This window comes from Bubalus kerabau, chromosome 10 (assembly GCF_029407905.1).
Source record: "Bubalus kerabau isolate K-KA32 ecotype Philippines breed swamp buffalo chromosome 10, PCC_UOA_SB_1v2, whole genome shotgun sequence".
Classification (NCBI taxonomy): Eukaryota; Metazoa; Chordata; class Mammalia; order Artiodactyla; family Bovidae; genus Bubalus; species Bubalus kerabau.
Window position 1 is genome coordinate 43,239,902 of NC_073633.1, and position 26,194 is coordinate 43,266,095.

At 38.5% G+C, this 26,194-nt stretch overlaps 1 protein-coding gene across 5 annotated transcripts in view; it reads right to left on the minus strand.

Annotated features, from left to right (window-relative positions):
• UBR1 (ubiquitin protein ligase E3 component n-recognin 1) overlaps positions 1-24,572 on the minus strand; it is a 152,697-nt gene extending 128,125 nt beyond the window's left edge. For 4 of the 5 annotated variants that reach the window (XM_055537521.1, XM_055537524.1, XM_055537522.1 and 1 more), the window contains exons 1-3: positions 24,353-24,572; positions 3,182-3,438; positions 929-1,007 (exon numbers count right to left, since the gene is read on the minus strand). In XM_055537521.1, the coding sequence (XP_055393496.1) occupies positions 929-1,007; positions 3,182-3,438; positions 24,353-24,433 (417 nt within the window). In that variant the 5' untranslated portion in view covers positions 24,434-24,572. The remainder of the gene's footprint in view (positions 1-928; positions 1,008-3,181; positions 3,439-24,352) is intronic. The other variant, XM_055537523.1, reaches the window with a different exon arrangement.
• Positions 24,573-26,194: the final 1,622 nt, after the last annotated feature.

The window sequence follows — 26,194 nt, forward strand, 5'->3', positions numbered from 1 at the left end:
CAATATAATACTATTCGATACCTACCAGATTGGCTAAAACTTAAAAAGTTGGCAACATCAAATCTTGCAAGAATGTGGAGCCATAGGAACTCCCATATACTGCTGAAGAACTTACAAATTGGTATAACCACTTTGGAAAACAGTCTGACATTATCCACTATGACTTAAGATATACTCTAGAACTCAGCAATTCTATTCCAGATATACACCCTGGACAAACTCCTATACATGTGTACCAAAATACACAAATAAGAATGTTCACAGAAAAATTGTTTTATACAGTAATAGTCCAAAATTGGAAACAATCTACATATCCATATACAGTACAATGAATAAAAACAATGTGGGTTATCAAACACTATAAGGTAAATGGACAAAACATATACATATATAAATATGCACACACACATATATACATACACATAATGCTGAGTGAAAGCTACTCAACAAGAGAAATGTACAGAATGACTCCATCTATACAGAATTCAAAACCAGATGCAACTATTCAATATGATTTGGGTGAGAAGCTAAAAGGAAAATGAAGGAAACTGTTATCACAAAACACAGAAGGGAGGTTATATCATAAAGTGGGAGAGAAGGATGGTGATCCAGAAGGAGGCCCCTGAGAACTAGCAATGTCTCATTTCTTGACCTAAGGAGTGGTTAGAAAGGTGTTCACTTTATAGTTATTCTTTAAGCTGTTAATATGCTTTATACAATCTTTTGTATAAAAGAGATGTACTTAAAAAAAAAATTGTAAGGGGCTGTCTCTTGAGGTAGCAGATGCTCCACCACATATGTTTAACCAGAGCTAAAGGTTCACATATCAGATGTGTTATAGCAGGAACTCAAGTACTCATCAGGAATTTGGACTAGCTGGCCATCAGTCTCCTGCCAATCAAGAGATTTTATGCATCTATTTCCATACCTTGTAACGATGATTTTTATGAACACTATTCTGGAAGCAGTCCATACAGAGTACACATGTTGGATCAATTGCACAGTCCCTGAAAAACATTAAAAATCAGGTGCCAAAATTTAGATGACTCCCATTGATGCTCAAAGTATAACAATGAATCAATTTCCTATATGATACACAAACTGTTTATGAAAATACTTTAAAAATTGAATTCCAAATACTGTTGGCCTCTTTCTGGCCATATTTTAATGTATATGTTTGGATGTTTGGTTTTGTTTCCTAAATTATTCTCATTATTTTGAGCTTTCACCTGGTTTCAAACTATTAAATTCCACTTCAAAATTAGTTTCTGGTGCGTGATTTGGCAGCATATATGCCAAAATTAGTTTTCTGAAAAATTGATCAGTTTTTCTTCACTCTCTGCATCATCTTAGCCTATTACAGTTACAAATGTATTTTACAGGCACTGATTGTTCACTGGTAAATGAGGCTTGGTTAAAGACAAAATTCCTTAGAATGTAAGCAACATAAGGGAAAGGATTTTAATTTATTTTGTATAATATTTCCCAAGCTTGTAGAGCAGTGCCTCAGTTCAGTTCAGTTCAGTTGCTCAGTCGTGTCCGACTCTTTGCGACCCCATAAATCGCAGCATGCCATGATAAATATTCAATGAATATTTATTGAATAAATTAAATTCAATCTTTCTTAATTTTTTCCTTAATAAAAACTTTTAAAATGTAAAATTTTATTTAATACTTTCAGAGAAACATTGACAATAATATAAACAAGTGCAAAGTGCAAAATTAATTTTAAAAATATTTATTTAGAAAAGTTGAAGCGATAGAATTGGGCAATGTTAAAACTGAACTTTTAAATGCTAATAAGTAAAGACTGACTAATAACAGTTTCTAAAATATATATGATCTACTAACCTATTCACAGCAGGATTTCCAAATCTCAGCAGTACTGACACTTTAAACGGAATAATTATTTGCTGGTGATACAGGAGACTATCCTGTGTACCATAGGATGGTTAAGCAGCAACCCGGCCTCTATCCACTAGATGTCAGTACCATCCCCCTAGTGTGACAATTAAAAATGCCTCCGGGACCCTTTTGGAGAAATGAGGTCTACAAATGTCTTCTACTATGCTTTAGTTGGAACCGACCGGGCTTCAGCTAAAAGTACTTAACAAGAAAAATGAAACTGCTATATAGTAAAATGGTATACAAAATACAAAAGTTGAATTTTCCCTAAGAAAATAAGAGAATAAAGAAATGTAGTATGTTCTAAACAACTGCTGTGTGTGCTTAGTCACTCAGTCATTGTCTGACTCTTTGTGACCCCATGGACTGCTAGGCTCCCCTGTCCATGGGGATTCTCCAGGCAAGAATACTGGAGGGGGTTGCCATGCCATCTTCCAGGGGATCTTCCCAACCCAAGGATCGACCCCAGGTCTCCCACATTGCAGGCGATTCTTTACCAGCTGAGCTACTATACACAAATCAGTCAAATCTAGAATTACAGTGAAGCAAAAAGTAATTCTCTGTATTTATAAAATCTGAAAATTCACATTCCTAACCTAAACAACTTCTAATAAAAGGAAAAAAAAAAACCCTAAAAGTCCAATTAAGACCTAAAAGTTAAAAAGTTTCAGGCAAGAGAAGAGAATAAAAAAGTTCTCTGTGTACCATGCTGCTTAAGTCCTTTCACAAAAGGCAAAAAACCTAAAGTTGTTTCCAGTTTCCCTACCACTGACCTCTTCTATCCAATTAAGTTACAAATGCTCCAACAGGTTCTTTGATACCAAATGTCACTTGGTGGCAAAAAAAACAACCTGAAATGACAAGGGACTACAGACTTTATTTATACCACTTGCTGTGAATAGTCATAGATTTCTTATAGAAATGCTGTGTTTGATTATAGGATCCTGCCCCAACTCTACTGGGGAAGTATTCAGAATTCTGAAATACATGTGGCACCAAGAGTTTCAGATAAGGGTGTATGGACTACATTACAAACAAGGCAAAAATCAATCACTTACATACTTTCAGAGAACAAGAAGAAAAGTGAGAGAATTGTGTAAGTCATATATTCAAAAATAAGCTGTACTAGCAAAAACAAACATAAATGCATAATAAAAGGAAGTTAATTAAGAAGAATTAAATACAACTAGCAATACACCAAGAAAGGTACATCATAAAGTAGGCACAGAATATTAAGCTGTAATTACAACCAATCCTGTACATTTCTAAATCTTACCTACAAGAATATGTTGTCTCTCCACTTTTGAAAACCTTCCCACAAAGTTGAAATGCTCCACTGTGCTTCAGTTTCTCTAAGCAAATATCTGGATCTTCTCCAAATAAGTACCATTCCAGGGGAGTGAATATTGACCTCTGTATGCTCTCCTCCTGCTTTTCCAAATCTGGGTCCATTTCAGCAAAATAAATGTCAGGCACCACGTGTGCCAAATAGTTCAAGAAAATAGTATAAAAATCAATCTGCTGATCCCAGCACTGAAAAACAAAACAAAAATTAAACTTTCTTACAAGTTCCTTCTTAAAGATCTAGGAGCACAAGTAATGGCACAGATAATGGCATAATTCTGTAGTTTCAGAGAAAGTGATTTACAGTATACTCCTATTTTACTCTTCACCAATACAAAAGGAGCTGTAGTGCTGGAGAAGACTCTTGAGAGTCCCCTGGACAGCAAGGAGATTAAACCAGTCAATCCTAAAGGAAATCAACCCTGAATATTCATTAGAAAGACTGATGCTGAGGCTCTGATACTTTGGCCACCTGATGTGAGGAGCCGACTCATTGGAAAAGACCCTGATGCTGGGAAAGATTGAGGGCAAGATAAGAAGGGGGCTACAGAGGATGAAATGGTTGGATGGCATCATCGATTCAATGGACATAAGACTGAGCGAACTCCAGAAGACAGTGAAGGACAGGGAAGCCTGGCATGCTGCAGTCCATGGGGTCGCGAAGAGATGGACAGGACCGAGCGACCGAACAGTAGCAAATACAAAAGGAAAGTGGGTGATTTTTTTTTTTTTAAAAGAAGGACTTGGAAATAAGTGGTTGTCCACATATAGAAAAAAGAAGTGCAGCTATAGCAGATGAGAATTACTCTTCCCTGCTGAAGTGGCCAACTCCTGGTGTGTGAAGGTGATTCAGAGGCTATAGCGATAAAGTATTCCTCATACCAGTAGTTTAATTATTTTGTTTTTCTCTTCCAGTTTTATTGAGAGGTAATTGACGTACAGCACTTAATGAGTTTAAGGTGTACAACATAATTATCTGACTTACATACATCATGAAATGATTACCCCAATAGTTTCAGTGAATATCCATCATCTCACAAAGATATAAAATTAAATGAATGGGGAAAAATGATTTTTTCCTTGTGATGAGAACTCTTAGGATTTACTAATAGTTTAATTATTTAAAGGAACCATAGCATTTAATGAGAGATCAAAATGAATGAGTGCCAGAGTTTGAGAACACAAAAAGCACTCACCATAAAACAAAAAGAAAAGATAAATGAACATCAGCAAAAAAAACCCAAAAAACCTTCTGCTTTTCAAAAGAAACTGTTAATAGGTGGCTTTTTGCCATGCTTATTTGCACAGGAAAACATGCTCAACATCATTAAATCATTAGAGAAATGCAAATTAAAATGGCAGTGAGATATCCCTATAAAACCTATCAGAGTGTAGGTAAAAAAATAAAATAAAAATTTGGCAATACCAAGTATCAACACAAATGCAGAAAACTTAGAAAGGAAAGGGACTCAAAATGTTATACACATACTTTACAAAGGAGTTCAGCAGTTTCTCACAAAGTTAAATATATACTTACCATATGACCCAGCAATCAAACTCCTAGTTATCTAACCAAGAAATAAAAACTTATGTTCACAAAACACTTATACTTGAAAGTTATAGCAACTTTATTCATAATTGCCCCAAACTAGAAATGACTGAGTTGTCCTTCAACTGGCGAATTATAAACAGTTTGTACATCCAAACCACAGAATATTCAGCATACTCCTTTACTGCTCAGCAATAAAAGGACTGAATGATCAACACATGCAAAATCAAAAGTCAAACTCAAAAAGATTATGTACTACTGCCTCTTAGTAGTTGGGACCTTGTTCATATTGACAGCATATATGTGAACTGAGCAAAGTCCATCTCTGGGCCAAATTCCTGACTCCTATTATAAGTGGTTTTAACAGATACTATATGCAGATTCCAATAACGCCACCTTTGTCTTCAATCAAGCAAGAGAGCATTCCAAGTACCCAGAAATGCCCTGTTAAAAGACATTCATGGATTACTCATTGGCAATTTGGTTTTAAATGTGAGGCAATTACCTCAAACCACCCAGCCAGCCCAACATTTTTAATGCTATTAAGTAACAGCAGTCTTTAAATACAGGCAGGAAAAAGAGAACTCTCTACTCTCAAACCAACACTGGCAATTGAGTCACAGTTAATGGACATCACCAGATGGTCAACACCAAAATCATACTGTTTATATTCTTTGCAGCCAAAGATGGAGAAGCTCTATAAAGTCAGCAAAAACAAGACTGGGAGCTGACTGTGGCTCAGATCATAAACTCCTTATTGCCAAATTCAGACTTAAATTGAAGAAAGTAGGGAAAACCAATAGACCATTCAGGTATGACCTAAATCAAATCCCTTACGATTATACAGTGGAGTGACAAACAGATTCGAGGGATTAGATCTGATAGAGGAGTACCTGAAGAACTATGGATGGAGGTTGTGACATTGTACAGGAGGCAGTGATCAAGACCATCCCCAAGAAAAAGAAATGCAAAAAGCAAAATGGTTGTTTGATGAGGCCTTACAAATAGCTATGAAAAGAGAAGCGAAAGGCAAAGGAGAAAACGAAAGACAAACCCATTTGAATGCATAGTTCCAAAGAATAGCAAAGAGAGATAAGAAAGCCTTTCTCAGTGATCAATGCAAAGAAATAGAGGAAAACAGTAGACTGGGAAAGACTAGAGATCTCCTCAAGAAAATTTGAGATACCAAGGGAACATTTCATGCAAAGATGGGCACAATAAAGGACAGAAATGGTATGGACCTAACAGAAGCAGAAGAAGAGGTGGCAAGAATACACAGGAGAACTGTACAAAAAAGATCTTCACAACCCAGATCATGTGTGATCACTCACCTAGAGACAGACATCCTGGAATGTGAAGTCAAGAGGGCCACTACGAACAAAGCTAGTGGAGGTGATGGAATTCCAGCTGAGCTATTCCAAATCCTACAAGATGATGCTGTGAAAGTGCTGAACTTAATATGCCAGCAAATTTGGAAAACTCAGCACTGGCCACAGGACTGGAAAAGGTCAGTTTTCATTCCAATCTTAAAGAAAGGCAATGCCAAAGAATGCTCAAACTACTGCACAATTGTACTCATCACACATGTCAGCAAAGTAATGCTCAAAATTCTCCAAGCCAGGCTTCAACAGTACATGAACCGTGAACTTCCAGATGTTCAAGATGGATTTAGAAAAGGCAGAGGAACCAGAGATCAATTTGCCAACATCCTCTGGTTCATCGAAAAAGCAAGAGTTCCAGAAAAACATCTACTTCTGCTTTACTGACTATGCCAAAGCCTTTGACTGTGTGGATCACAATAAACTGTGGAAAATTCTTCAAGAGATGGGAATACCAGACCACCTGACCTGCCTCCTGAGAAATCTGTATGCAGGTCAAGAATCAACAGTTAGAATGGGACAGGGAACAAGAGACTGGTTCCAAGTTGGGAATGGAGTACATCAAGGCTGTATATTGTCACCCTGCTTATTTAACTTATATGCAGAGTACATCATGAGCAATGCTAGACTAGATGAAGCACAAGCTGGAATAAAGGGAGAAACATCAATAGCCTCAGATATGCAGATGACACCACCCTTATGGCAGAAAGTGAAGAAGAACTAAAGAGCCTCTTGATGAAAGTGAAAGAGGAGAGTGAAAAAGTTGGCTTAAAGCTCAACATTCAGAAAACTAAGATCATGGCATCCGGTCCCATCACTTCATGGCAAATAGATGGGTTAACAGTGGAAACAATGGCAGACTATTTTTGGGGGCTCCAAAATCACTGCAGATGGTGACTGCAGTCATGAAATTAAAAGATGCTTGCTCCTTGGAAGGAAAGTTATGACCAACCTAGACAGTATATTAAAAAGCAGAGACATTACTTTACCAACAAAGGTCTGTCTAAACAAAGCTATGGTTTTTCCAGTAGTCATGTATGGATGTGAGAGTTGAACTATAAAGAAAGCTGAGCACCGAAGAATTAATGCTTTTGAACTGTGGTGTTGGAGAAGACTCTTGAGAGTCCCTTGGACTGCAAGGAGATTCAACCAGTCCATGCTAAAGGAAATCAGTCCTGAATATTCATTGGAAGGACTGATGCTGAAGCTGAAACTCCAATACTTTGGCCACCTGATGCGAAGAACTGACACATCTGAATAAGAACCTGATGCTGGGAAAGACTGAAGGCAGGAGGAGAAAGGAACGACAGAGGATGGATGAGATGGTTGGATGGCATCACTGACTCAATGGACCTGAGTTTGAATAGACTCTGGGAGTTGGTGATGGACAGGGAGCCCTGGTGTGCTGCAGTCCATGGAGTTGCAAAGAGTCGGACACGACTGAGTGACTGAACTGAACTGAATTAAATTAATTCTGTTCATTTGAAATGGGTTGGCTTTCTGGTTTTATTAGTTTTCATGTTTGTTTTATATTTACATAACAACCATATAAGGCATTTATACTAGTTTCATATTTGCTGATAAAGGTCCATATAGTCAAAGCTGTGGAGAAGGCAATGGTACCCCACTCCAGTACTCTTTGCCTGGAAAATCCCATGGACGGAGGAGCCTGGTAGGCTGCAGTCCATGGGGTCGCTAAGAGTTGGACACGATTGAGCAACTTCACTTTTCACTTTTCACTTTCACGCATTGGAGAAGGAAATGGCAACCCACTCCAGTGTTCTTGCCTGGAGAATCCCAGGGACGGGGGAGCCTGGTGGGCTTCCGTCTATGGGGTAGCACAGAGTCGGACACAACTGAAGTGACTTAGCAGCAGCAGCAGTCAAAGCTGTGGTTTTTCCAGTAGTCTTGTATGAATGTCAGAGCTGGACCATAAGGAAGGATGGGTACCAAAGAAATGATGCTTTCAAACTGTGGTGTTAAAGAAGACTCTTGAAGAGTCCCTTGGACAGCAAGATCAAACCAGTCAATCTTAAAGGAAATCAACCCTGAATAGTTATTGAAAGGACTGATGTTGAAGGTGAAGCGCTAACACTTTGGTGAAGAGCCAACTCACTGGAAAAGACTGATGCTGGGAAAGATTGAAGGCAAAAGGAGAAGAGGGTGGCCAAGAATGATATGGTTGGATGGCATCACTGATTCAGTGGACATGACCTTGGACAAACTTTGGAAGATAGTGAGGGACGGGGAGGCCTGGAGTGCTGCAGTCAAAGGGGTTGCAAAGAACTGGACATGACTTAGAGAGGCTAAACAACAATATTCTAAATTAAAAAAAAATTTTTTAAGGCTATGTACTATATAATTCCATTCATATAACATTCCAGAAAAGGCAAAACTACTAGAGATAGAGGATAGCACAGTGGTTGCAAGAGGCTGACAACAAAGTAGCAGCAACATAAATTTTGAGGGCAATGGAACAGTTCTGTAGCATCTGTATTATGGTGATGGTTACACAACTGTTGGCAACTCTCAAAACTCACAGAACTGTACAATAAAAAGTTATTTATGGAAATTTTCATAGTGAATAAAAAATAATATGGTTTGAAAGATGAAGAGAACCACAGATTGAGACAAATATCTGCAATAATACACTAAATACTTCTCTCCCAAAGATCAAGGATGAGGCAAAGATATCTGTTCTCTTCTATTCACTATAGTACTAGAGGTCATAGCTAGTGAAATAAAACAAGAAAAATAAATAAAAGGCATGGTGATTGGAAAGGAAGAAATAAAACTGTCTCTATTCACATACAATATGATTACTCTTCACAAAAAAATTCTGAGAAATCAATTAAAAAACACACACAAGTTTCCCTGGTGGCTCAGTGGTAAAGAATCCGCCTGCCAGTGCAGGAGACATGGGTTTGATCCCCGATCTGGGAAGATCCCACATGCTGCGGAGCAACTGAGCCCGTGCCCTAGAGCTGAGGAACCACAAAAGAAGCCACCACAATGAGACGCTGGCACACTACAACTAGAGGGTACCACCCTCTCTCCACAACTAGAGAAAAGCCCGTGTGGCAACAAATATCCAGCACAGCCAAAAATAGAATAACATATACAACTATTAAAACAGACACACACACACAGACTTCTGTGGTGGTACAGAGGTTAAGAATCTACCTGCCAATGGAGGGGACACAGGTTCGAGGGAAGATTCCACATGCTGTGGGGCAACTAAGCCTGTGCACCCAAATACTGAGCCCATGCTCCACAACAAGAGAAGCCACCACAATGAGAAGCCCACAAACTGCAAGAAGAGTAGCCCCCGTTGCCGCAACTAGAGAAAGCCTGTGCCCAGCAACAAATACCCAGTGTAGCAAAAAAAAAAAAAACAAGTAAGAATAGTAAGCGAACTAAGCAAGCTCATCAGATGTAAGATCAATACATAAAAATCAACTGTATTTCTATATACTAGCAACAAATAATTGGAAAATGAAATTTTAAAATAGTATTTACAGTAGCATCAAAAAAATACTTGGCAATTAGTTTATATTGAACACTTTAAAACATTATTGAGAGAAATTTATAAAGTATCTTAAAAAATGAAGAGTTGCATCATGTTCATTGTTTACAAGATTCAATATTTTTAAAAGGTTTATACATCCTAACTGAACTACAAATTCTACACAATCCCAGCAAGCTTTCTTGTAGAAATTAACAAGTTGATTCTAAAACGAATATGGAGGGAATTCCCTCACAGTCTAGTGGTTAGACCTTGGCACTTTCACTGTCATGATCCAGGTTCAATCCCTTGTTGAGGAACTAAAATCCTACAAGCTGTGCATGGTAGTCCCCCCAAAAAAGAAAAAGGAAATGTAAAGGACTTAGAAAGAGACTTAACAGTATCTGATTTTAGGACTTACTATAAAGGTATACTAATAGTGTGGAATTAGCACTGGTGTGTATATATATATATACTTTTATCGATGGAACTAAGACAGTTTAAAAATGAATCCACATATGTATGTAAAGTGAAGGTGAAAGTTGCTCAGTGTGTCTGACTCTTCGCAACCCCATAGTCCATGGAATTCTCCAGGCCAGAATACTGGAGTGGGTAGCCTTTCCCTTCTCCAGGGGACATTCCCAACCCAGGGATAAAACCCAGGTCTCCCATGCTGCAGGCGGATTCTTTACCAGCTGACCCACAAGGGAAGCCCAAGAATACTGGAGTGGAGTGTCAATTCATTTTTTAAAAAAGGAACCAACAACAACAACAACAACAAAAAAGGAACCAACATAGTTCAAAAAAGACAGCAATTTTCAAAAATTGGTGTAGGAATAATTAGATATCCTAATGGAAAAAAATTAACTTCAACCTATACTTCATACCATACACAAAAATTAATTTGAAATGGATCACAGATTTAAAGGTAATAACTAAAACTGTAAAATTTCTTGACAAAAACATAGAAGAAAACTCTTTGACACCCTCTGGGAGGGCAAAGATTTCTTGGACAGGGCACAAAAAACGCTAACCATGAAAAAAAATGGATAAAACAGAATTAATCAAAATTAAAACTTTCTGTTCCTCAAAATAAACATGAGTAACTGGTATCCAGTTCTGCTACTTACTGTGCATTTTTCAAATTTTCATACAATCAAACTGTGAAAGATAAATTTTAGAACAGATATATATTAAAATGAACACATCCCTACTTCTTAAATTGAGCTACCGCTTCTATGAAATTACACAGAAATAGGAGGCAACTATGAAGTATATTTATCATATACTAACCCAACTTGCCAACAGAGGATAGAGCACCCACCCACAGCTATCTACATAGCTAAAGTCCCGGCCCTTTTAGCACAGGAATACCCTGATCCAAAGAAGTAAGACTGACTCTTCAGGCCATTGGGTAGTGTTACTGAAGTGAAAACTATCAAGGGAAATGAAAAAATCCTAGAAAAAATAATAGGGATGGAAAACTAGGACTCTTCAGTCTTTAAAAACAAAGGCTAGATAACATTATAAAATCATTAAGAGTTCTGACACGGTGAACACACACTTGTTCACTATATCTTAAATAACAGGTGCCCCTTTGAAGTGTAAAAAACAATTTTCAGGACAAAGAAAAGGAATCAGAAATCTATCCAACTATGATAAACTCATAAAACTTGTCTAAGGAGTTTTATAAGCTGACATACAATTAGAATTAATCATTAACAGGGGAAAGGCATAAATCGAGAGACTGCAAATGACATATGCACAGTATTATATACATAAAATAGGTAACAAATAAGAACCTACTGTATAGCACAGGGAATTTTACTCAGTACTCTGTAATGGCCTATATGGGAAAAGAATCTAAAGAAAGAGTGGATATATGTGCATGTGTGTGTGTGCGTATATATACATATGTATATATATATACACATATGTATATACACATAAAATAGGTAACAAATAAGAACCTACTGTATAGCACAGGGAATTCTACTCAGTACTCTGTAATGGCCTACATGGGAAAAGAATCTAAAGAAAGAGTGGATATATGTGCGTGTGTGTGTGTGTGCGTATATATACATATGTATATATATATACACATATGTATATACACATAAAATAGGTAACAAATAAGAACCTACTGTATAGCACAGGGAACTCTACTCAATACTCTGTAATGGCCTATATGGGAAAAGAATCTAAAGAAAGAGTGGATATATGTGCGTGTGTGTGTGTATATACACCTATGTGTATATATATATATATATACACATATAAAACTGATTCACTTTGTGTATACCTGAAACTAACACATTATAAATCAACTATACTCCAATAAAAAAATTTTTTAAAAAAAATTTACATAAAGTTCCATCATAAGTAACTAAGGAATGTTCTAGATATTTGATTATATATAAGGCTGAGTTTGCTCTCCTGAAGCTCAATATGCCTCCATAAGTTCAACTCTATAAAACTTTATATAAAACATATTATATTAAAATTAGGTCTTATTGTAGAAATTAAATTAGCCTGTCCTCTCAGAAGGACAATTTTAATAATTATTAAAATTTTTAATTTATATAAACTTTGACTCAGAAATTCCCACTTCGAGGAATCTGTTCCTCAGATAATCTCAAATATGTAAAAAGAAATATATACAAGTATTTTATTTGCAGGATTATTATAATAGTAAAAGGCTAGAAACAACTTAAATGTCCCATAACAAAAGCTGAATAAATCATGGCACATAAATTCAATGCAGCCATTATAAAAAAGAGAGGGAGCACAGGTTTAAATGTACTAATATAAAATATTCTTCAAGCTATACGGTTAAATAAAAAGCAAACAGTACAAAACAGTGAAAACTGTACGCTACCATTTATAAAGAAAGACATGAAGAGAAGGAGATATATCAGTGTATGCTTACATGAGAGTAGACAATCTTTGAAAGGGTTCAAAATACATTGTTAACAGCAAAAACAGGCCTCTATTTATTTTTCACTGTATAAACATTTTTACTATTTAATTTTTTTTACATATGTATTATCTATCAAAAATCATTTTAAAGTTTTTTCTATCTATACATTTCATGTACAAAGTTATTCATAACAGGAAAAAAATCTGAATGTCCATCAATAAGGGAATAGTTTAAAGAAATGGTGGAATCTATCATTTAATCAGACCTGCTGCTGCTGCTGCTAAGTCACTTCAGTCGTGTCCGACTCTGTGCGACCCCATAGACGGCAGCCCACCAGGCTTCCCATCCCTGGGATTCTCCAGGCAAGAACACTGGAGTGGGTTGCCATTTCCTTCTCCAATGCATGAAAGTGAAAAGTGAAAGTGAAGTCGCTCAGTCGTGTCCGACTCTAGCGACCCCATGACTGCAGCCTACCAGGCTCCTCCGCCCATGGGATTTTCTAGGCAAAACTGTAAAAAAATATATATATATATTCCATTGTGTCCACTATTTGACTTGTAACTGTGAAAAAACAAGGCCACCTAAATGTTTATCATTAAAGGGTACATCCATAGTACTATATGCAATCAGAAGGTCATAAAATACTGTAGACTGAAAAAAGCAAGTTTAAAATAATATAATTTCATTTTTGTAAAAGGAAAAACAAACCTCTAAATGATATTTATACATTTCTATACATTTGAGTTTCCTAATTCAACATGTACATCAATGTAGAGATATATGTATACAACCGTATAGATACATGTATCATTGTTTCCTAAACACAGAATAAGTCTCTAGAAAGAGAAACATCAAATTGTTAACAGTGGTTATATGGAGAACTGAGGGGAAAAGAACTGAGGGAAAGGTCTCAGAATTTTCACTTTTCACTGTAAACAATGTTACACTGTTTGACCTTGTTTGACAAGTGTCAATAATGCAATCAAGAGGGGAGGAAAAAAAACTCTAAAACAACCATAGGAGATACATCCATTGCTGCTGCTAAGTCACTTCAGTTGTGTCCGACTCTGTGTGACCCCATATACAGCAGCCCACCAGTCTCCCCTGTCCCTGGGATTCTCCAGGCAAGAACACGAGTGGGTTGCCATTTCCTTCTCCAATGTATGCAAGTGAAAAGTGAAAGTGAAGTTGCTCAGTCGTGTCTGACCTTCAGCAACCCCATGGAGTGCAGCCTACCAGGCTCCTCCATCCATGGGATTTTCCAGGCAGGAGTACTGGAGTGGGGTGCCATTGCCTTCTCCAGATACATCCATTAAAATGATGCAAAAAAGTCTCAAAATGTCTCCCTTTAAGATGCTTATTAAGAACAAAGGGAAAAGGTAGTAACTATAGAGGAAACTTGCAGATACCAACTTAACAGTGATTAAGATAAATATCACCAGTAATAAGAAATACTGATATCAAGAATCCCTTAATGATATACTGAGGATATGGTACCATTTTTATGTTATTCTTGCCAAAAACATATACCCTCCTTCCAAACATAAGAGAATATCCTACCCAAACTGGGAACATTGTACAAAGTAACTGCTCCATATTCTTGAGCTCTTGCTGAGGTCATTAAAAATAAGGAAAAATCAAGACACTGTTAAAAACTGAAAGGAGACTATGGAGAAACTGGGACAGACTGTTACATACTGGGACAGACTGTTACATACTGGATGAAACAGGTGGGAGGTAAGGTGGGAACCTTGATAGGATCTGGGAACAAAAGAAGGACATTAGTAGGAAAACTGGTAAAATTTGAATAAGGACTGTTGTTTAGTTTGTAGAAATATTAACTTCCTAACCCTAATAACTGGAGAAGGAAATGGCAACCCACTCCAGTGTTCTTGCCTGGAGAATCCCAGGGACAGGGGAGACTGGTGGGCTGCCGTCTCTGGGGTCACACAGAGTCGGACACAACTGAAGTGACGCAGCAGCAGCAGCAGCAACCCTAATAACTGTACTATTTTATGTGAGATGCTAACATTAGGGGATACAGGGGTTAGGGATATAATGGAACTGCCTGTGCTATTTTTGTAAGTTTTCTTAAAGTCTAAAATGAGTTCAAAATAAGAAGTTTGAAAAAGAGAGATGATATTGAAGATGTCTATTTCCACCTAGTGGAAAGGCAGTAAAGATATACAGTACATTAAAGTAGGTTACAAAGTAGCATGTATAAAATCTCATTTGGTTATATACTATATATATTAAAATGGGGAAAATTTAGTAGGAATATATACCAAAATGTTAACAGTAGTGAGCAGTGGGATTTTAGCATATTTTCATGGAATTTATTTGTATGTTTGCTTACCTAATAACAATAATATCTTTATAGCGATTCCATATTTTGGGAGCAATTTTTTAATTATAAAATTAAAAATATTTTACTAAAACCTTTTTTTAAAAAACCAACTATACCTTCCAATATTCTAACTTCAATTTTTATAGGGCACTGACAAACAAACAACTCATGTTTGCATACCTGACAATAACTATAACTAGAAGATTTAACATTCTATGTCGTACCTGAAATTCTTTTCTTCAGAGAGCATTTTTAAAAAAATTCTCTATATATTCAGTACTATACACCAAAAACCTTTTTCTGTCCTATCTAATTATGGAAGGCACAGAACTAGTTTCTAATCTAGTTTTCAAGAATGTTTTTAAGAACATGAGAAGCTTGAGAATCACCAAAACCTCAGGGATCTATTCTGGTTCAATTACTTCATTTAAAACTGAGTTATAAGGAACAAGTAAACTGGCTTGTCCAAGACTGAATACTAATTATCAGGGTCAGGAACAGAACTTAGGTATTCTGACTCTCAGAGTTCAGTGCTCATTCTACTTAATCAAATATAAATACATAATTCATTTAAATTTACCCATAAGACTTGATCAATTTCACTTTAATAGTAAAACAAACAAAAAAAAACTTTGCCTTCTTTTTAAAATTTCCCTCTAAATAAAGCCTCTTTAGCTAACAAATGCCTAACATTCATGGATACCACTAAATGTTCTTAAATTTTATTTCTGTCATTACACATCTCAGTCTGAGGAACTAACATTGTAAAATGCTATCTTTATAGAACTGGCTGATTTGGATAGAATCTCTGGGTGTTGATGCCTTCAACACCTTCTCCACTGACTTTACCACTAGCTCTCTATCCTTCTACCTCACCTCTTCCTTAAAGTCTATTTAGCTCTAAACTCACCTCCATGAATACTTCACTAACCAACCTAAGGAAATTTCTCTCTCCCATATGTCCAATACAGCACTAACTAAAGGAGGTACACATTCAGAACCTACATCTTTGCTAGATAACATTTTTTTTGTTTTTGTTTGTGAAGTCACGTCGGTCATGTCCAACTCTGTGCGACTCCATAGACAGCAGCCCACCAAGCTCCCCCGTCCCCGGGATTCTCCAGGCAAGAACACTGGAGTGGGTTGCCATTTCCTTCTCCAACGCATGAAAGTGAAAAGCGAAAGTGAAGTCGCTCAGTCGTGTCTGACTCAGTGAACCCATGGACTGCAGCTTACCAGGCTCCTCCGTCCATGGGATTTTCCAGGCAAGAGTACTGGAGTGGGGTGCCATTGCCTTCTCCGGCTAGATAACATTGTTACTTTTAAATGCGGACATCAAGCCCCTTCAACCAGACTGTTAGCTCTCTGAAGGAAGGTACTTTCCTTCCAAATCCTTGTATCCCCACAAGCCTATCTCAAGTACAAGTTCTCAGTCATTGCTGAAAGTTATGGACTTCTTACCAGAGAGAACAAAGCAAGTAACATTAAACCTTCCAAAACTGTTTACAAAATTTTTACAGAAGATAAAGTACAATTATACTGTTTCACAAAAAATTCTCTCCTAAATGACTGCCACAACTATGAAAACCTTTTTTCAGCTAAGGTTTCTTTCTTTTTTTCCTTGATAAGAAAAACTATTCAGGATGTACTTTCCTGAGTGACATGTTCAGAATTACTGGTGACTGAAGTAGGTTTGATTTTGTTCTTTGGTTGGTTGCTTTTAGTAGTTTCTCCAATTTGAGACATGATTAAGAATTTTAAATGTTCATATTCAGGGGAAAAAACATTTTTTTTCAATATTTAGATAAGGAAAGACTTTCCTAATTGACTGTTCTGTGAAAACAAGTTCTCACACACTTAAATTCTCAAACATTCCAAATATTTTCCTTGTCCCCATGGAGATTAAAGATATTCTTTCAACTCTGACCCAGGGACTGGGATGCCTATTTGGGAACATCAGTCTGAAAACGGAACTTACTTTAAGTATACTAGTTCCCTTTTGTTCAAATCACAACTTACGCTTCCTGAGATAACTGATGGACATCAACAGTATTCAGAGGGCCTGTAATTCTGTTCCTAATCCCCCTGATTTAAAGGCATAACAAAATCTGGAGCTTGCAGAATTGTTCATAGCAAGTACTGGATTTGTAACTGGAACACCTCTAGGAACCAAGAAAATTTTTGGTTACACTAAAATTTTTTGTAATACTATCTGAAAGATTTATGAAGTTTAAAAACAAGCAAACAACAAAAACCCTAGTTCACTCACTTATCCCATACGGAAATTGTCTATATCTGATAATCAGCTCCCTAAGCCTGTCTGAAGACTTCCTCTCAGCTAGTTTCCATTCTTACAGCCCAAATTAAACCAAAATCTACCTTCCTGTAACTTTTAAGTTATGCTGCCTGAAATAATCCAATACAAATTACTCTACTCTTTCACCCAACAACCTATCAAAGAAACGAAGATAATAAATATTAACTCCCATTAGTCTCTTTATTCCAGGGCTAAAAACAGTAATGTAGAAACCAAAGAAAACTTGCTCATTCCTAGAAATGAAATTTAGCCATCCATAAAGACGTGGTATCCAGACCACACTCCATGTTGATTACTCTTTCACAGAACATGTAAAATATGCTTCTGTATTTCCCTTATCCTGGACACTCAGCTGCTTAAAGAGGTTTCTTTTTTTTGCTTGCTTTCTTTGTTTTGGCAGTCATATCATGTTATGACTTAGTAAGTTTGCAAAAAACTAAAACCCTCAAACCAGTCACATACATGAGATTTAGTCCTACACACAAATACGCAGTCCTAGACATAAGGCTTTATTTTCATGGCAATTAAATCTCACCTTGTTAGTTTTAATGCAATATCTAGCCTAAGGAGATTTTGTATGTGTGTGTGTCCTATAATATTATTATATCTGTTAAGCCTTATATTGTTTGTAAATATGGTATGTCTACTATGTCTTCAAGGCATTGATAAAATTGTTGTTTTTTTGTTGTTGTTGAGTTGCTAACTCATGTCCAATTCTCTTGTGAGCCCATGGACTGTAGCCCACCAGGCTCCTCTGTCCATGGGATTTCCCAGACAAGAATACTGGAGTGGATTGCCATTTCCTTTTCCAGAGGATCTTCCTGATCCAGGGATCAAACCCAGGTCTCCTGCATTGGCAAGAGGATTCTTTACCACTAAGCCATTAGCCAGAATCAAATGTACAGTAAGTGTGACAAATAAGGCCCCTCTCTCTTCTTCCCTGTTGAAATAATTTACATATATGCATGCTGTCAGAATTCAGTCTTTGAAAGCATCCCATCCCTCCTAAGCCATTCTCTTCCCTTTTTTCTCTGACCATAGGTTCATGCTCCAATTTTCAAAGCTCTCCTTAAAGTCTCTGGATGAATGAAATCTGGTTTCCTACACTATGGGGTACATATCTCATATTCTCTTTCTACTGTGTTGAATTAATATTTTCAAATAAACTAAAATTCTTTCTCAGAGTATGTGTATATAAAAACACACATGGATAAATTAACAGATTTTCCCTCCTGTGTCTAAAGTCATTTCTAGCTTATCCAACTATACCAAAAGTTCAAAGGATTTGTAAAAGGCAGTCCATAAAGACACATTAAGTGGTTATAGCCCTACTCCTCCAAATAAGTCAGAGACTTCATTCTGAAGAACAGCATTAAGTAAATTATTTGAAGGAGAATTATATTTAATGATGAACAGCAAACTCCATTCTGGACAGGGCCTATGTCATTCCTGAATAGCAAGTAGGCACTTAGAGAAGCACAATAACTCTTCTGAGCCTTTCAGCAGCATTTATTCAGTACACTGTATTTCCATAAGCAGTGAGCTTACTACAGAGTGTAACATTAAAAAAAAAAAAAAAAAAAAGGACTATACCAAATGGTTTTAAATAACAGACTCACCAAATAACTATTGGTTCTTCAATAGGAGGTATGTAAATCACATTATCTTGGAAGAACACATAGGAGTTCATAGGAATCATTTGGGACTAAAGAGGCCTTAATAGTCTGTTTTAAGCCATCTGAGTTAAAAGCTTAGAGAAAACTGTTTCACAGAGTCCAACATATGATTAACGCCTTCAGAGAAATCTAAGGTAACCCTCAAAGCCAGTACACATAAAGAAAGGATGGGCAGATACTACACTGGTTTATCCTGTGTCACTGATTTATACACACATCTAGCCAGACAGACTCTCTATGCACTGCTGAGAATAAAAACCTCTTTATTTGCAGGACAATGTCTGTTATTAAACATAAGCAGTCACTCTCAAGCACCAGCTCATCTATAGTAAGTTACTAGAAGGACTGAAGCTGTCACTCTTGACTTGTAGTTTTAGAATTTCATTTATGACTCTACAGAATTTGGTACTGAAAATCAGAATTTTCCCTAGCTGTCTACAACAGAAATTAGGAGACGCTTATGGAAAAAAAGCAACAGGCACTAGGCCCTGCTATGATCTGGTGGGAAAGGGCTTAAGTCTGGACTCCATAGACTTTGGTTTTTATCTTTGTCTTCTTACTCTGTGTTCTTACTACAGAAAGCTGTGCTCTGGCCTAAAACAATAGATACAAATGTCTAAGGAAAAATGTCCCCACACTGAAAATGGTATATAACTTCTCACTCCTTCTTCTCTCAACATTTTAGTGTCAAATATCAACAAAAGACTATGTTATCTTTTAAAGATCCCCTACACACATGAGGGGAACGTGTGTAGGGGATCAAGAAACACCTGGGGTAACAGGCAAATTTGGCCTTAGAATACGAAATGAAGCAGGGCAAAGGCTAATAGAGTTTTGTCAAGATAACGCACTGGTCATAGCAAACATCCTCTTCCAACAACACAAGAGAAGACTCTACACATAGACATCACCAGATGGTCAACACCAAAATCAGCCAAAGATGGAGAAGCTCTATACAGTCAGCACAAACAAGACCAGGAGCTGACTGTGGCTCAGATCATGAACTCCTTATTGCTAAATTCAGACTTAAATTGAACAAAGTAGGGAAAACCACTAGACCATTCAGGTATGAACTAAATCAAATCCCTTATGATTATACAGTGGAAGTGAGAAATAGACTCAAGGGACTAGACCTGATAGAGTGCCTGATGAACTATGGACTGAGGTTCGTGACACTGTACAGGAGACAGGGATCAAGAATATTCCCATGGAAAAGAAATGCAAAAAACCAAAATGGCTGTCTGGGGAGGCCTTATAAATAGCTGTGAAAAGAAGAGAGGTGAAAAGCAAAGGAAAAAAGGAAAGATATAAGCATCTGAATGCAGAGTTCCAAAAAATAGCAAGGAGAGATAAGGAAGCCTTCCTCAGCGATCAGTGCAAAGAAATAGAGGAAAACAACAGAATGGGAAAGACTAGAGATCTCTTCAAGAAAACTAGAGATACCAAGGGAACATTTCATGCAAAGATGGGCTCGATAAAGGACAGAAATGGTATGGACCTAACAGAAGCAGAAGATATTAAGAGGTGGCAAGAATACACACAAGAACTGTACAAAAAAGATCCTCACGATCCAGATAATCATGACGGTGTGATCACTCACTTAGAGCCAGACATCCTGGAATGGGAAGTCAAGTAGGCCTCAGGAAGCATCACTACAAACAAAGCTAGTGGAGGTGATGGAATTCCAGTTCAGCTATTTCAAATCCTGAAAGATGATGCTGTGAAAGTGCTGCCCTCAATATGCCAGCAAATTTGGAAAACTCAGCAGTGGCCACAGGACTGGAAAAGGTCAGTTTTCATTCCAATCCCAAAGAAAGGCAATGCCAAAGAATGCTCAAACTACCACACAATTGCACTCATCTCACACGCTAGTAAAGTAATGCTCAAAATTCTCCAAGCCAGGCTTCAGCAATACGTGAACCGTGAACTTCCAGATGTTCAAGCTGGCTTTAGAAAAAGCAGAGGAACCAGAGATCAAATTGCCAACATGCGCTGGATCATTGAAAAAGAGAGTTCCAGAAAAACATCTATTTCTGCTTTATTGACTATGCCAAAGCCTTTGACTGTGTGAATCACAATAAACCGTGGAAAATTCTGAAAGAGATGGGAATACCAGACCACCTGACCTGCACCTTGAGAAACCTGTATGCAGGTCAGGAAGCAACAGTTAGAACTGGACATGGAACAACAGACTGGTTCCAAATTGGGAAAGGAGTACATCAAGGCTGTATACTGTCACCCTGCTTATTTAACTTACATGCAGAATACATCATGAGAAACGCTGGGCTGGAGGAAGCACAAGCTGGAATCAAGATTGCTGGGAGAAATATCAATAGCCTCAGAGATGCAGATGACACCACCCTTATGGCAGAAAGTGAAGAGGAACTAAAAAGCCTCTTGATGAAAGTGAAAGAAAGTGAAAAAGTTGGCTTAAAGCTCAACATTCAGATAAGTAAGATCATGGCATCTGGTCCTATCACTTCATGGCAAATAGATGGGGAAACAGTGGAAAAAGTGTCAGACTTTATTTTTTTGGGGCTCCAAAAATCACTGCAGATGGTGATTGCAGCCATGAAACTAAAAGACACTTACTCCTTAGAAGGAAAGTTATGACCAACCTAGACAGCATATTAAAAAACAGAGACATTACTTTGCCAATAAAGGTCCGTCTAGTCAAGCCTATAGTTTTTCCAGTAGTCATGTACGGATATTAGAATTGGGCTGTAAAGAAAGCTGAGTGCTGAAGAATTGATGCTTTTGAAGTGTGGTGTTGGAGAAGACTCTTGAGAGTCCCTTACATTGCAAGGAGATCCAACCAGTCCATCCTAAAGGAGATCAGTCCTGGGTGTTCACTGGAAGGACTGATGTTGAAGTTGAAACTCCCAATACTTTGGCCACCTGATGTGAAGAGCTGACTCATTTGAAAAGACCCTGATGCTGGGATAGACTGAGGTCAGGAGGAGAAGGGGACAACAGAGGATGAGATGGTTGTATGGCATCACCAACTCAATGGACATGAGTCTGGGTAAACTCCGGGAGCTGGTGATGGACAGGGAGGTCTGGCGGGCTACAGTCCATGGGGTTGCAGAGTTGGACATGACTGAGTGACTGAACTGAACTGAACATTCTAATTGCATGTTATATGACGTCAGAAATTTGAGAAACTTCATGCCTGTTGATAGCAATATAACAAAAAACAAACTTTCTAAGAAGGAAGCTTGATATAAGTAAAATAGATATAATAATACACAGGGACAAGACTCTAATGGAATTGGTATGATTTCTTAAACCTCTGTAACTGTTCCATATTTATTATTTTTGTTTTCCCCTGCCTCCCAATGGTGATTTAAATTCAAATTATTTAAATATTAAAGAATCTCTGTGCCTGTTTTGCTTAATGAAAAAGAATAAGTAAACTGGAAAGCTTGTATCTTACTCCACAGTCAGGATAAAATTGAAGATGATATTTTTAAAAAGAACAGGAAAGTAGGAAGATGTCTGGAGTCCTAGAGTAGGCAGACAGATCCAAGCCAAAAAAGTAATCCAGAGGCTTACCAGTCACAGGTCTTCATTCACCCTCTCTTGTACTAAAGTTTGAGCACTTACCAGTGTCTCTAGAGTGTGAATAACCTGAGGCTACTACATTTCTCTTGTCATCTACCTGCTGCTGCTGCTGCTAAGTCGCTTCAGTAGTGTCCGACTCTGTGTGACACCATAGACGGCAGCCCACCAGGCTCCCCCGTCCCTGGGATTCTCCAGGCAAGAACACTGGAGTGGGTTGCCATTTCCTTCTCCAATGCATGAAAGTGAAAAGTGAAGGCGAAGTCGCTCAGTCGTGTCCGACTCTTAGCGACCCCATGAACTGCAGCTCACCAGGATTTTCCAGGCAAGAGTACTGGAGTGGGGGTGCCATTGCCTTCTCCGGTCATCTACCTACGATCTTGCAAAACTCAAAGTCTTGCCCAAAGAAATCTAATGTATCTTGATGAGTCTGCAATATAATTCCAGCTGGACTTCTGTACCATTATCTACTGTTCTAAGTAAATCCAGTCTAGACTGATGAGGTTTTATTGCATCACCTGCAAGGAATTAACATATCAAAGCTTTAAATAAATGCTTGTCATCTTTAGCAACACAAAACTACAGTAACACTTCTGACCACAGCACAGTTTCTCCACTCCTTTAAAGATGTAAAATGTACAGGTTTACATTATGATCAGATGTTTCAGCTGCTTCTAAAGTTTCCCTATCTTCTCATTTCTTATCATCCCAAACATATGCTTCCTCCTTTAACAGGGTGAAATGAGGTTGAACTGCTACTTGGGTTAGAGGATGGTTGCAAGCACTGCCCTAGCTGATGGCCAAACCCTTATTCCAACTTCTTCCCCACCTGATTTTTATCTTCCAGCCAGTCTCTTCCGTCCCTGAAGTGGACTCTTATTTCTGGAGCTCACTCTGTTCTCTCATAAAACAAAACTCAAGTGTCTGCAGGGGTAAAACACTTTAAAAAGTGCTTTTATTAAAACTGCAAACCAAAGACACATCAGAAAGAAGTGCACATCCCACACAAAGGCCAATCAATAAAACTCAACATCAAGCAGTGACCAATATTTGAGTATTTTCTATGTTATCTCCCCACTAGGTGCCTGGGGACATCCAGAACATTCCCAAGTGTTGCCCCCTACCTCTTATCCTCCTTAGTCAGCTTTCTCCCTGTAGTCAGAGTATTGACTCAAATTTACTATCTCTGCCTTCTCGTCCCCCCGCCCGCCCCCGCACCCTCACAAAAGATAAGGGAAAAGTGTAGAAGCCGATATTAATTAATGGCATCGCTCTGACCTGAAATGTCTGAACATCTCTTTTTCACCTTAAAAAACAAAGGCAGAAGACGGGTTTCTCCACTGAGGACTGGGCCTGGGTTCTAAAGATACAACGATGTGCTACCCACCGTATCTTGACATGAGTTGACAGTGGGAGCATTCCCTGCCACTATCAGGCCCCACCCAGGCAGCTATGCAATACAATACTAGGTGCTGCGTCCTGGACTCCTATCGTCAGGAGGGGTTCACACTGCGTCTATCGGAAAATGGCTCGTCCTCCAAAACCCCCATACCAGATCATCTAATAACATTACTATTTCTTTCCACGTCAGGAGAGAGACATGCTTGAACTTGTCAAAGCTAATAAATTACAAAGTCATTATATTCCAGAGACCTGCCCGGCAGGAAGTTGAGTGATGACTAACTTTTTATTCTGTGACTTCCATCCAGATCAATCCATACGACTCCCCATTCCCGTAGCTACCATAAAGGGTGAAGCCCCACATCCTCGTGAGCGCGGTAAGAAGGGACTGGGGCGGGGGTGGGGGGGGGGGGGAGGTTACAAAAGGAACTGGCCTTCAGGGACTTACAGACGCCAGTTGCTGAGGGGTCTGCGGCAACTCCGTGCTGATTTCCATCCTCTCTGTGTCCCCAGCCTCCTCGTCCGCCATCTTGAGGGAAACTGACGCCCGCAGTTCCAGACCCCTTGCCAAAGGCGAGTGGAAACCTGTGGCCGGTCCCAGAGACAAGGGGCGACACTTTTACGACGGCCCCTGAAGTTGGGTTTGACGCAGAATCAAAGAGCGACTTCCGGTCCGCTTCCCGGAAGCAGGCGTCACGGCTTATGCGGCTAGAGGCTTCCCTTGTTTTCTTAGTTACGGGGCTTGGTGGCTAAGTGAATGAGTGTATTGCTGGTTTCGATGCTGGGAACTGTTGCATCTACAAGGTAAAAAGCAAATTCAACGTTATGAAAGGAAAAAAAAAAAACAAAAACTGTAGAAGCTAAGTGAGAACCCGCCATGGGTCTCTTCCTGGTTGGGTTGTTGTGGGCGTGTTTTGCTTCCCGAAATACGTGCACTGGTTCTCCAGAGCCCTCAAAAATGAAAAACAAACAAACAAACAAACAACAACACTCAAAAGTTAAGCTCTGTTTAGGAATGTAACCTGTGGGCACTTGCACATGCGCGCAAGAAAGCTTGTACCCCAGCAGTTCTTGGGAGAGATGGAAGAAATAACGAAAAATTGGAAACGTAGTCATTCATCGGTAGAGGAAAGACGAAATAAACGTGATATGTCCGCATTATGGAACATCACGTAGCTCTTAAAAAGAACAGAGTAGCTCTATGTGATACAGTAAAGATAAATGGGAGGGGAAAGCAATGAAATTGTCGCAAACCATGTTTTGGCGCTTAGCTACATTTTGCTGCTGCTGCTACTAAGTCGCTTCAGTCGTGTCCGACTCTGTGCGACCCCATAGACGGAAGCCCACCAGGCTCCCCCGTCCCTGGGATTCTCCAGGCAAGAACATTGGAATGGGCTGCCGTTTACTTCTCCAATACATGAAAGTGAAAAGTGAAAGTGAAGTCACTCAGTCGTGTCCTGACTCGTAGCGACCCCATGGACTGCAGCCTACCGGGCTCCTCAGTCCATGGGATTTTCCAGGCAAGAGTACTGGAGTGGGTTGCCATTGCCTTCTAAGTAGCTATATTTTAAATGAAAAAGAAACAGTGTTGAAAGGGAACAGAGCAAACCATCAACGATTCTGAGAAACAGACGAGTCTTCTGTAGTGTACTAAATTGTTGACAAATTAAGTAATTTTAAAATGTATTTTTTAACAAAAGGAAAAAATAAAGCTCCTAACGCTTGAGAAACCTATATGCAGGTCAGGAAGCAACAGTTAGAACTGGACATGGAACAACAGACTGGTTCCAATAGGAAAAGGAGTACATCAAGGCTGTATATTGTCACCCTGCTTATTTAACTTCTATGCAGAGTACATCATGAGAAACCCTGAGCTGGAAGAAGCACAAGCTGGAATGAAGATTGCTGGGAGAAATATCAATAACCTCAGATATGCAGACGACACCACCCTTATGGCAGAAAGTGAAGAGGAACTAAAAAGCCTCTTGATGAAAGTGAAAGAGGAGAGTGAAAAAGTTGTCTTAAAGCTCAACATTCAGAAAATGAAGATCATGGCACCTGGTCCCATCACTTCATGGGAAATAGATGGGGAAAGAGTGGAAACAGTGTCAGACTTTATTTTTTTGGGCTCCAAAATCACTGCAGATGGTGATTGCAGCCATGAAATTAAAAGACGCTTACTCCTGGGAAGGAAAGTTATGACCAACCTACATAGCATATTCAAAAGCAGAGACATTACTTTGCCAACAAAGGTCCGTCTAGTCAAGGCTATGGTTTTTCCAGTGGTCAT